Raw genomic sequence first — 13,026 nt, forward strand, 5'->3', positions numbered from 1 at the left:
TCAGCTTTAGCATCATTCCTTCCAAAGAAATCCCAGGGCTGATCTCCTTTAAGATGGACTGGTTGGATCTCCTTGCAGTCCAAGGGACTCTCAAGAGTCTTCTCCAACACCACACTTCAAAAGCATCAATAATTCAGCGCTCAGCTTTCTTCACAGTCCAACTCTCACATCCATACATGACCACTGGAAAAACCATAGCCTTGACTAGATGGACCTTAGTTGGCAAAGTAATGTCTCTGCTTTTCAATATGCTATCTAGGCTGGTCATAACTTTTCTTCCAAGGAGTAAGCGTCTTTTAATTTCATGGTTGCAATCACCATCTGCAGTGATTTTGGAGCCCCCAAAAAATAAAGTCTGACACTATTTCCACTGTTTCCCCATCTATTTGCCATGAAGTGATAGGACCGGATGTCATGATCTTAGTTTTCTGAATGTTGAGCTTTAAGCCAACTTTTTCACTCTCCACTCTCACTTTCATCAAGAGGCTTTTTAGGGAGGGATAAATTAAGGGTTTGGGATTAACATATACACACTGCTACATACAAAATAGACAGTCAACAAGGAACTAGTATATAGCACAGGGAACACTACTCAATACTCTATAATAATCTATACAGGAAAAGAATCTGAAAAAGAATGGATATATGTATATGTATAACTGAATCACCTTGCTGTACACCTGAAACACAACACTGTAAATCAACTATAATCCAATATAAAATAAAAATTTAAAGAAAAAGGAAATCAAGGTGAAGTACATAAGATGCAATGTCTCAAAGCTCCCTGGAAACATCTGAGTTTCCAAAAGGATATGTCAGTGGAAAAAAAAAAAAAAGCCAACTGTTTTGGCTTCTAATGAATATGCTTTTAACTCTGAAGGTAGGTTTATTAGTAAATATGCCCACTCACTCATGCCTACACACACACTCATGCACACAAATACATATACACAAACCTTTAACAATTTGTTCTGTTGATTAGTTACTGTGTCCCATTTGAGCCCCTGTCTTAATTTTTTAAAAAGCTTTAAAAAAAAAGAAAAATTTATTTGGTTACACAGAAGTCTTAGTTGTGGCATGCAGGATCTTTACTTGAAGAACGTGGGATTCAGTTCCCCAACCAAGGACCACACCTGGGCCCCCATGCATTGGGAAAAGCTTTTTATAAAGGATGCTTTCTAGAATGGTTTGCCTAGGATAATATTGCAGAGTTTATTAACCAGTTAATAAAAATCTACCTCTAAATTCAATAAAACCAGGTGAGCAGATGATTCTCTGGGCAAGACTCCAAAACAAACCTGAGGGTTAATTTACTTCTTGGCACATGTTTATGGCATTTTCACAGTGAGGAAACTGGGAGATGAGAAAAGGCAGGGCTGAGAAGAGACCAGTTTCACACATCTGTTACCTCTCTACCATCAGAAAATGAGTGTGGCTCTGCCATGAAGAGAAAGCAAATTGTGAAGGAATTTGGATATAATTTCTTTTCTATGGGGATGGTCTTGATCCCTGACTCCTCTACAATGTCACAAACCTCCGTCCATAGTTCATCAGGCACTCTATCTATCAGATCTAGTCCCTTAAATCTATTTGTCACTTCTACTGTATAATCATAAGGGATTTGATTTAGGTCATACCTGAATGGTTCCCTACTTTCTTCAATTTAAGTCTGAATATGGCAATAAGGAGTTCATGATCTGAGCCACAGTCAGCTCCTGGTCTTGTTTTTGCTGACTGTATAGAGCTTCTCTATCTTTGGCTGCAAAGAACATAATCAATCTGATTTCGGTGTTGACCATCTGGTGATGTCCATGTGTAGAGTCTTTTCTTGTGTTGTTGGAAGAAGGTGTTTGCTATGACCAGTGCATTCTCTTGGCAAAACTCTATTAGCCTTTGCCCTGCTTCATTCAGTATTCCAAAGCCAAATTTGCTGTTACCCCAGGTGTTTCTTGACTTCCTACTTTTACATTCCAGTCCCCTATAATGAAAGAGACATCTTTTTTGGGTGTTAGTTCTAAAAGGTCTTGTAGGTCTTCACAGAATCTTTCAACTTCAGCTCTTCAGCATTACTAGTTGGGGCATAGGCATATATGAAGAGTACATCATGAGAAACGCTGGGCTGGAAGAAGCACAAGCTGGAATCAAGCCTGCTGGGAGAAAATAACTTCAGATATGCAGATGACACAACCCTTATGGCAGAAAGTGAAGAGGAACTAAAAAGCCTCTTGATGAAAGTGAAAAAGGAGAGTGAAAAAGTTGGCTTAAAGCTCAACATTCAGAAAATGAAGATCATGGCATCTGGTCCCATCACTTCATGGGAAATAGATGGGGAAACAGTGGAAACAGTGTCAGACTTTATTTTGGGGGGCTCCAAAATCACTGCAGACGGTGACTGCAGCCATGAAATTAAAAGATGCTTACTCCTCGGAAGGAAAGTTTTGACCAACCTAGATAGCATATTCAAAAGCAGAGACATTACTTTGCCTACAAAGGTCCGTCTAGTCAAGGCTATGGTTTTTCCAGTGGTCATGTATGGATGTGAGAGTTGGACTGTGAAGAAAGCTGAGTGCTGAAGAATTGATGCTTTTGAACTGTGGTGTTGGAGAAAACTCTTGAGAGTCCCTTGGACTGCAAGGAGATCCAACCAGTCCATTCTGAAGGAGATCAGTCCTGGGTGTTCATTGGAATGACTGATGCTAAAGCTGAAATTCCAGTGCTTTTGCCACCTTATGCAAAGAGTTGACTCATTGGAAAAGACTTTGATGCTGGGAGGGATTGGGGGCAGGAGGAGAAGGGGATGACAGAGGATGAGATGGCTGCATGGCATCACCGACTCGATGAACATGAATCTGAGTGAACTCCAGGAGTTGGTGATGGACAGGGAGGCCTGGCATGCTGCAATTCATGGGGTCGCAAAGAGTCAGACACGACTGAGCGACTGAACTGAACTGAACTTGGATATAATAATTTTCGTGGACCAACAACGAGGTCCTACTGTATAGCACAGGGAACTATATTCAATATCCTGTGATAAATCATAATGGAAAAGAATATGAAAAAGTACGTTTTGTGTAACTGAGTTACTTTGCTTTATAGCAGCAAAACACAACACAGTAAATCAACTATACTGCAGTAAGATTTAAAAAAAAAAAAGAATTTTACTAGCATCACCAATGATGATTCTAACTTTTGTCAAGGAGTTTTGAATTGTGAGTCTCACATGTTCCCCTTTGTATATTAAGATAGCAACAAAGTTGGGTGCAATTTAAAAGATGCAAAGAAAATGTTTCACATATATTAGATGGATGGATAGGTGTTCAAATAGCCTGATGGTCACACTAGTTCCTGGACTGTAACTTTGTGAGATTTTCCCTTTTCACTAGATTTTTAAAAGCATTTCTTTGCATGCGGTAGGTTCATACCTAGCCTTGAGGTTAGGGAAGAACTTAACATTTCAATGGTCCAACCTGTCTCATTACTCATTGCTGACCTCAAATCTTCTTCATCTCCCAATGGGCAGTGGGTGGTCAGATTTTCTTGTGATAATGATTAAGCAGAAAATCAGTTTTCTCATTTTTATCCTTTTCTTTTTCATTTGCCAACTTATTATATTTCAAGTTGATTAAGCAATTTTCACACTAATGTCAACATTGATTAATCAGAGAACTGTTGGGATAAATGGAAAAACTCCAGCACAGGATTGTTGTGACACTGGTTAGAATTCCAAGATTTTAGTAAGGAGAAAAATGCACCACGCCCTTTTTAATATCCAATAAGACACGAGAAGAAAGAGCCTGGGTTTAACACGTGCCAGCGAACAGTGACCCCGGGCTGCAGCCGAAGTCTGAATATTGGCCTCCCTATTCCCAAGAGACTCAGGCAGACTCTGACTTTTCAAACTGGATAAGGAAGTAGGACTGAAAAGTATATTTAAACAAACATTATAAAAATTAGAAAATAAGGGGTCTTAACATACATCAAGCTTGAGAAACTTTTCTATAAAGAACCATGTAAATTGACCATTTTTATCTAACTGTGCTCGATTTCCTCACATGTGTCTTTAATAGACCTTTCTGGAAATTCAGCCTTGGTTTCTGAGAAAAGTTAAGCTGGAAGAGTTAGACATAGACAGATATGAGACATGATCGGAGCTCCTTTTGGTATTAGAAAACATCTCCTACAATCCTACCCCATAAATATCAGACTTTATTGCTTAAACGTGAAGTTGGATATTTGGTGTTTAAGTTTTATATACTTAGTGAACTGCCATCTCAGTAAATAAAAATATCTATTAATAAGGAGTGAAAATATATAACATATTATATAACATGTATATATATTGTATATACTTATATATAACCTATATATTATATATAATATATATTAACTTCCTAATAAAATGTCTCTATTTACAAAATTGTATTTTTATTATAAAATATATCTGTACATTGCATATATTATCAACACAACCTGCATCTCTGAGTCTTTTCTGAATAAAAAGAAATAACTTCCATGTAGCAACAATAGGAAAAGGAGGGTGAGAAGGCCCTGTAAGGTGACTTCCGGAGACCAAGATGCAGCTCCTCCTTCTCCCCTGACTCCCACCCCACCCCTGGAAGCTCTCAGCACGATGCTGTGCTAGGCTCATCCAAGACTCAAAGGGAACAAACACAGAGTCTGCCCTGAATTCAAAAACGTCACCTGCAGATGCCGTCAAGTTTACCATCACCTCATCTCACCGAAGCCCCCTCGTACTGCTGAACTAAAACATCCTCAATGCTGGCTACACAGTTTACCTTTGGATGGAGATTAATTAGGTCAGCCCATGGGAAAGAATACCAGAAGTCTCCCTTTCCTCTCCAGAAAGACTGATAAAGTAGAATCTAAAATGAATGCCTCTGGACAGTGATAAGATACATATAGAGTATCAGTGGTTCTCAAACTTGACTGCCTAACAAGAATCACCTGGGAGGTTTCTAAACATCAATCCAAAAGGTCTGGCTGTATGCCAAGAATACTTAGCTCCAACTCTCTGGTGGGTGGTACCTTGGGCAGCAACAGAAAAGCCTTCCAAGGAGATGCCAATGTGCAGCCAGGGCTTAGGGCCATTGTTTTGCTTGTTCCTGATATACCTAGCAGTCAGGAGAGGGGGCATCCTGTTCCAAAGGCCTGAAACTCAAGACCCTGCAGGAAACTGACAACAAAGAGGTCTGCTTACCTACATGCAGAACCTGAAAAACTCGAAAGAAAATTAGCAGAGACCTTGTGAGTCAATTAAACCCCCCAAATTCAGCCTTTCAAAAGCTGTGACTGGCTGGAGGGCCCAAGTCCCCGGCCTCAAGTGTGACTTGGAATCCAGCACAAGCTTCTGCTAGAAGACAAAGATGCTTTTTGAAGGGAATTTCAGAGTTCACGCTTCTAGAAACACTGAATTCCAAATTAAGTACTTGAGGCAAATGGCAGGCAAAATACTCCTCTTACTGTTCAGTTATTAACTCTCCTTCTTAAAGATGCTGTTTTTGTTTTTATGATGAGCCCTTGCAGTTAAATGTGTGTAAATATCCTGATGCTGGGAAAGATTGAAGGCAGAAGAAGGGGGCAACAGAGGATGAGATGGTTGAATGATATCACTGAGTCAATGGACATGAGTTTGAGCAAACTCCAGGAGATGGTGAAGGACAGGGAAGGCTGGTGTGCTGCCCATGGGGTTGCAAAGAGTCAGACATAACTTACCAACTGAATAACAACAAGTTACATGCGCATATGATGTGACCCTAGTGTGGTGAAGAGCTCCTATAAGTGGGAGAGCAGGGAAGAAGCTGGGGTCAGCTACCAAAAGAATCTGTAGCCCTTGTTCTTAAAACCAAGCATTTTTGAAAAGTCAGGCAGGGCTGTCCTTTGCCCTTGGGAAATTCTTATCTAAATCATCCAAGCAGATTCTGCAGAACCTTAAAAGGAGATAAGATTTCCTTCACCATATTACAGGCCTAAAGTAAGAATTTCTCAAATTGGAGACACTACAAAGAGTTAAAAAAAAAAAAAAAGAAGCTTTTCTATGAAATCATCACCAGGTAACGTAAGATATAAGCTAATTCAATGTTAGGAGTCCTGACACTGAGTAAACACCTCTGTAATATTTACTCAAGAAGTCATAAATTCTAATATGTGCTCATGACACTCTTGAGAGACATTCATAAAAATTAAGGCTTATCAACAGAGTGAGCAAATAAATATGAATCATCTCTTTAGAAAAAAAAGGCAGGCAATGTATAAGAAAACAATCTTCAAGGCTAAATCTTAATTGAGTAAACATATTGGTTAAAAACCAAATGCGACACTGAATTTCTGATGAATTTCCTCTCAAAAGCAGCCTGTCAAGTAACAAGCAAAGATTTTCAACAAACTGGCTGAGACATAATCCTGCTAACATTTAAAATAAAACCCTCTAAAAGTGCTCTTAATCCTCCTCTACATATTTTTAAGAAAGTGTTTCTAGCTGTGACAAAATCAAATAGAAATAAATATTCAGCAACAAGAAGTAAGAGGACTGAAAAGAAAAGCTAATTAGTTCTGTTCATCCTCATCTTAACTCGTCAATTGTTTTAAATGAAGTAATACTTTGTAAAGAAAATAGATCATGTTTCTTAAGTAACTGGGCTTCCCTGGTGGCTCAGAGGTTAAAGCGTCTTCCTGGAATGCAGGAGACCTGGGTTTGATCCCTGGGTCGGGAAGATTCCCCTGGAGAAGGAAATGGCAACCCACTCCAGTACTCTTGCCTGGAGAATCCCGTGGAGCGAGGAGCCTGGTAGGCTACAGTCCATGGGGTTGCAAAGAGTGGGACACACTGAGTGACTTCGCTTTCACTTTCGTTCACTTTCAAGTAATTACTTAAACCCCTGGAGCATTAATCATTTGATCATTTTATGACCTAAGAAGGGTAACTGGTTATAGTTTCACATTTGTGATCAGGACTAGCCCACAGAGGAAATCATTCAGAAAATAATAGAGAAGACATTGATCAAAATTTCCACGTGGAAGAGGTTCCACAGGTTCCCCTAGGACTGAGTCAGCAACTCCAGTCCGTGGACTCCATCCACTCCTGGCCTGTTTTTGTTTGGCCCATGAGTTAAGAATAGCTTTCACATTTTGTAAACAGAGTTTATAAGCAAGCCTCACTCATTTTTATGCATCACTCATGCCTGGTTTTGTACAACCGCAGAGTTGAACAGTTGTAGCAGAGACTGTGTAGCCTTCAAAGCTGAAAATATTTCCTCTCTGGCCCTTTATAGAAAAAGTTTTTAGACTCCCATCTGAGACCTACAAGGGAGCTATGAACAGAGCCCAGATCTGTAGGACCGATCCAGTGATTTTCTTCTTCTCAACATTTTGCCTCTCCTTGTTGGCTGCTTAGTCATGTCTAACTCTTTGCGACCTCATGGACTGTGTAGCCTGCCAGGCTCCTCTGTCCATGCGATTCCCCAGGCAACAGTTTGGAGTGGATAGCCATCCCCTTCTCCAGGGAATCTTCCCGACCCAGGAATCAAACACAGGTCTCCTGCACTGCAGGTGGATTCTTTACCATCTGAGCCATCAGGGAAGCATCTCTTTAAGCTATTTCAATATGTGGTTCACCCCTGGCATATGCTTGAGAGATAAGAGGAAGTTGATGAAGCACGAATGCAGGTACTTGAAGTAGAAAGAAGGCATTGAGAATGGAGCCAGAGACAGCAAATGAGGAGGGGACAAAGGTACAATTAATTCACTTCCTAGTTTCACAGGTGTGTTTGAAGAATTCTGCTCTAGGATGGACCACTTCCAGAGTCTCACCATACCTGATATAGAGGATTTAAATGATGAGACTGGAGGCCTTCTGAATTGATATTAGATCAGATTTGAGGCTTAGAGTTGATGCTCTTTTTAGGGTTAAATCTTTAGGGGATATTAGAATGGAGTGAAAGTATTTTGCTAACGGACATGACATTCATGGGAGCAGGCAGAGGTCGGACCATACTGGGTTGAATAGTGTTGCCTTGAAATCCATGCAAACCCCAAAGCTCAGAAAGTAACTTTATTGAGAAATAGAGTCTATGTAGATATATCAAGCTATGCTGAGGTCACACTGAATTAGGATGGGCTCTAATCCAATGGCTGCTGTCCTTATGGGAAGAGGGAGAAATGGACACACAGTGGGGAATGCCCTGTGAGCACAGAGACGCAGGGGGAGAACTCTACGTGAAGACAGAGTCAGGGACCGAATGGAGGCATCCACAAGCCACAGGACACTGCGGACTGCCAGCAACCCCACAAGCCAGGCAACACGCACGGAGCAGAGACTCCAGCCGGAACCAGGTCCTTGCTTTCAGACTTCGAGCCTCCAGAACTCGGAAGCAAGAAATCTGTCTCAAGCCACCCAGTTTGAGGTGCTTTGTTATGGCAGCTGGAGGAAACTAATGCAGATGAGCGGGCAAGGGGACATGGCCTTATGGAAAAGAATTCAGATCAAGAGAACAGAAGAAAGTGGTGGAATGTCAAGCCCTGTAAAACCTTTCTATTTGAGACACAAACTCAGAGTACCTCTAGAAGACCTTGAGGGAAAACAAAACAAAAATCTAGAGACCTTGATTCCTAAATCTGATTGGGTTTTTACAAACACATGTTGCCAATGTAAGCAGAACTGACTCACACTTGAGTCTTCGCCTCCCAACAGGCCTGTTTACAAACCCATTCCTAAATTCCAAGCTTTTCCCAGTCACCCCACTATGACTGGGAAACAAAATGCCTTCTTATCAAAGAGGAAAGTAGATTAACTAACATCACAAGGATGTTTCTGACCTATCTTTTTTCTGAAATAATCTTAAATTTCCACAGATGACCTAATTTTTAAAATAGCTTGTACAGGGTGATTTTTTTTTAATTGTACACATTCAAATAGATATAATGAAAATTCAAAAAATTAAAATACGCTTATTAAAAAAACCCAAAAAGATATAATGCACATACTCAAAGCCAACTTGTAAAGGAATCGTAGTTACTTGCAGAATTTCCCAATGGTTCATGACACACCTCTCATATTACTTGGCACCAGATATTCTAAAGGTTAATTTCCACCATTACCACCACCCCCGCCTGTCATATATGCATACACACACGCTTTTCAACATAACGCTGTTGAAGGCTGAAGCTGTGGGTGAGATATTATACATTCCTTCCTTTCCTCAAGACTGCAAGGAAATGGTAGTAAAGACACAAAGCTGTAGTCACACTATAAAGGTATGTCTAAAATTTGGTGCATGTTGAGTTTTCCTGTGTAATGCAGTCACTGAGTGATAAAAAAAAATTAGATGTACTGCTTTGAAACTCTGTATAATACACATAAAAACAAATGCCACAAGCTCATGATAAAGCAGTTCCTGAGGTCCATATTTAAGCCACTATTCCAGCTTTTGAGCAGCTAAATTCTTCTAATCAATTCACAAGGGACTCATCTTGGAATGTTTCTCTTTATCATCATGTCGTGTTATAACTTGGTATGAGTTATTTTAAAGAAATTCTGTCGTCTAGATTCTTAATGAGCTCATAGTATTTTCCCATGGATTTACATTCCTATACACCCTAGAAAATACTGTCTCCTTCTCCCACCTTCCTGTCTCATTATTCTCCTATAGTCTCAAACAGATACGGATTTTAAATAACCCACAGAGAGAGGAAAGCAAATGGCAACTAGATACCATTACTTTGGGAGAGTCCCTTGCTAGTCGAGACCCAAGCATTACTCTTCCTAAACTATCAGTTAGCTCCTAAGAAGGGCTAGCTTCCAAAAGAAACAAACAAAACCCACTGACTTCTCTGAGTAGTCTGCACGACATTTATGAAAATATCTCCTAAGACTAGGAATTCTTAAAAAGTTGTCCATTGTAAACCCAAGACCACCATTGCTCAAAGAAAGAAAGTAACCAGCTGAAAGAGGAAATGTAAATATATGTCTTCCTTTTCTCAGCACCCCAAGAAAAAGGCACTGAAATGACTGCACACCAGGCAGCGCCACACCACCACTGCGCCAGCGCTCCTGCAGAAATAGGACCGCAACACTACGCCTAAATTCATCACACTCTTCTGGAGGCGCTCTACCCCCGAGTCTGAACTCAAGAGCTTCTTCTGGCCTCTGATGCAAGTACTCGGTAAATCTTTCAGTTCAGAGACAGGGACTAACCAGAGGAGAAGAGCGTGGCATTCACAAACGGCTTCCACCCTCTCAAGCTCGTTACCTTATTCTGCTCACACACGTACTGTATCTTCAGCGTGTCCATGGCCCTGATCAGGGCTTGCACGGCAGTGAATATGTTTTGGTAAACCAGCTTCGTGAACCCCTTTCTGTCTTCGTCGCTGTAGCCAGACCCATGGATGATTCTCATCTGCTTGATAAAGGTGCTTTTGCCACTTTCACCAGTTCCTAATAAGACAAATCAAGTGAAAAAATGCAGTCAGCAGTCTTTAAAAGGAATGCAATGAGAAAAGAGGACTGTGTGGCAGTGTTGGTCAATATCAGGATCAGTAAACGGACATGGGGACCTGGAAAGGGACTGCTGAATACTTACGCAGTTAATGCTGCATGGTGGTGCCATCCTAAACCCCAGGGCCTGTGCTTTAGAGGGCCACAAATATCACACACACACAGTTTATTAAGGACACATAAGTGTCCATGTCACTTGGAGTAACCTTAAGCATCAGCTCTTGTGACTAACACTGTTTAGGCCCCAGGGAATTGCTCCCCCACATCCCCGGCCCTAAGACCTTGAAACAATTGGCCTCTGTGCCTGAAAGCCCTAAACATTTAAGGGTTTTCCTACTGCTAATCCCAGCCATGGCAGGGCTGGGGTGCCGCTTCAGAGGGCAGGGAGGGTCTGAGGAGCAGAAATACCTGGACAGGAGAAAAGGCTGACTTGCCAATTCCTTTCTTTCACACACATGAGTACAACGGATCCTTGTACAATAAAGCACCTTCCCCAGTTGTACCAAATGTCTATATTCCTCCCCCTCCTCATATTCCAATTTGCTGTTCAGGAGGCCCTCCAAACTCATGACACTTGTACATGGCAACCAAGGAGCATTTTACAACATCAAATCATTCCTATCGCCATTAAATATGTATAGATGCCCAGACAACCTATATGAAACATGATGCTGGGGCTTTACATTAATATTAGACTGAGATATTGCTTGGACAGACAGAGAAAGTTGCAATGTAAGTGATAGACTTGAGTGATGGAACTAAAATACTTTCTAATAGTTTTTGTGATAATTTATCTGTGAGACCTTATCACCATGTTTGGAACATAATGTATTTATGGTTCATTTTCAAATTCAAGTATTGCTTTAAAGAAGGTATTTTTTAACAATTCAGGTTGATATGACCTCACTAGGACAAAGTTTCTTCAAACTGGAATTAGTGAAAAATGATCTGAGAACTAAAATGACTCAAGAAAAGTTGGGTATTTCAAATAGATGAATTGTAATATATACAAAATATATTCAATATACCTGTTACAAAAAGTTATTTAATTCAGCATTTCTAGTAAAATGAGTTATATGAAAATCTTAATTAAAATAATACAATTAATGATTTTACTATAAAAGCCAAAAATTATAAAATAGAAAATGACTAACTATAAAATATTTTATTACTCATTCACATTTCATTGACCCAACAGAATATCCAGACAGTGTAGTTACAGTTAAATTCAATTATCTTTGATACTTTGTTGACTGTTAGTCATATTAAAAACCATAGTTGTTTGTATTTTTTTTTGACATTTGAGTTATAAAAATATGTTTGTCATAGTAAGAGGATTCAATATATTAATAATGATTTCTTAGCTTGATTACAGCCTATAACTATTTAGACTTTTGGGATGTGGGTCTTCATCTGTATTCTTGTCAGGGTCTTCTAAATATCAGGCCCTGGAGAAATATCTAGGGGATTCGTTCAATATTTCCATGTGGATGACTGAGACAACTGAGTATTTGATAAGATCTTTTTTCCTTGTAAGGGAAAAAAATCTTTTTCTTTTGGACTGATCTTTTCAAAGCACAAACCTGCTTTTCTGTCTCTCCATCCTCAGCTCAAGACCCTCAGTGGGGTTCCTGTGGCTCAGGAAGAAAGACCAAACTCCTTACTGTGGCCAGTGAGGCTGTGGGGTCTGGCCCCTCCGTGTTCACCAGCCTCTGTTCCCAACACATTTTCTCCACCCTCTGTGCACCAGCCACACTGGTCTCCTTGAGGTAGCTTTGGTTCATGCTTTGCAGATTCCTTCTGTCTAGTCAAGGCTATGGTTTTTCCAGTGGTCATGTGTGGATATGAGAGTTGGACTGTGAAGAAAGCTGAACGCTGAAGAATTGATGCTTTTGAACTGTGGTGTTGGAGAGGACTCTTGAGACTCCCTTGGACTGCAAGGAGATCCAACCAGTCCATTCTAAAGGAGATCAGTCCTGGGTGTTCTTTGGAAGGACTGATGGTGAAGCTGAAACTCCAGTACTTTGGCCACCTCATGCAAAGAGTTGACTCATTGGAAAAGACTCCGATGCTGGGAGGGATTGGGGGCAGGAGGAGAAGGGGACGACAGAGGATGAGATGGCTGGATGGCATCACGGACTCGACGGACGTGAGTTTGAATGAACTCCGGGAGTTGGTGATGGACAGGGAGGCCTGGCGTGCTGCAATTCATGGGGTCGCAAAGAGTCGGACACGACTGAGCGACTGGACTGGACTGAACTGAACGGAGGATGGTCTTCCTTCATCTTGCTCATCTTTGCTCTTGGTCTGACTTCCCTGTTGCGGTCAAGCCCCTGTACTCTAGGCTCTCAAAGGACCATGAACTTCTCCCTGGAGCACCTGTTCCAGCTGCACTTCTGCCCACTAATGTCATTCTTCCTTTGACATGTCTCCCCTGCTAGCCTGTAAGTTTCATAAGGGGAGATAGGGGCCATGTTTGTTTTTATCACATTGTTTCCCCTTGGGCCAGGACACGA

The 13,026-nt window shown here is 40.8% G+C and overlaps 1 protein-coding gene across 2 annotated transcripts in view; it reads right to left on the minus strand.

Moving 5' to 3' along the window:
- Positions 1-13,026, minus strand: part of GNA14 (G protein subunit alpha 14) — a 197,815-nt gene that overhangs the window by 69,991 nt on the left and 114,798 nt on the right. For both annotated transcript variants that reach the window (XM_005683799.3, XM_018052092.1), the window contains exon 2: positions 10,266-10,450. In XM_005683799.3, the coding sequence (XP_005683856.1) occupies positions 10,266-10,450 (185 nt within the window). The remainder of the gene's footprint in view (positions 1-10,265; positions 10,451-13,026) is intronic.

Source organism: Capra hircus, chromosome 8, assembly GCF_001704415.2.
Source record: "Capra hircus breed San Clemente chromosome 8, ASM170441v1, whole genome shotgun sequence".
Taxonomy (NCBI): Eukaryota; Metazoa; Chordata; class Mammalia; order Artiodactyla; family Bovidae; genus Capra; species Capra hircus.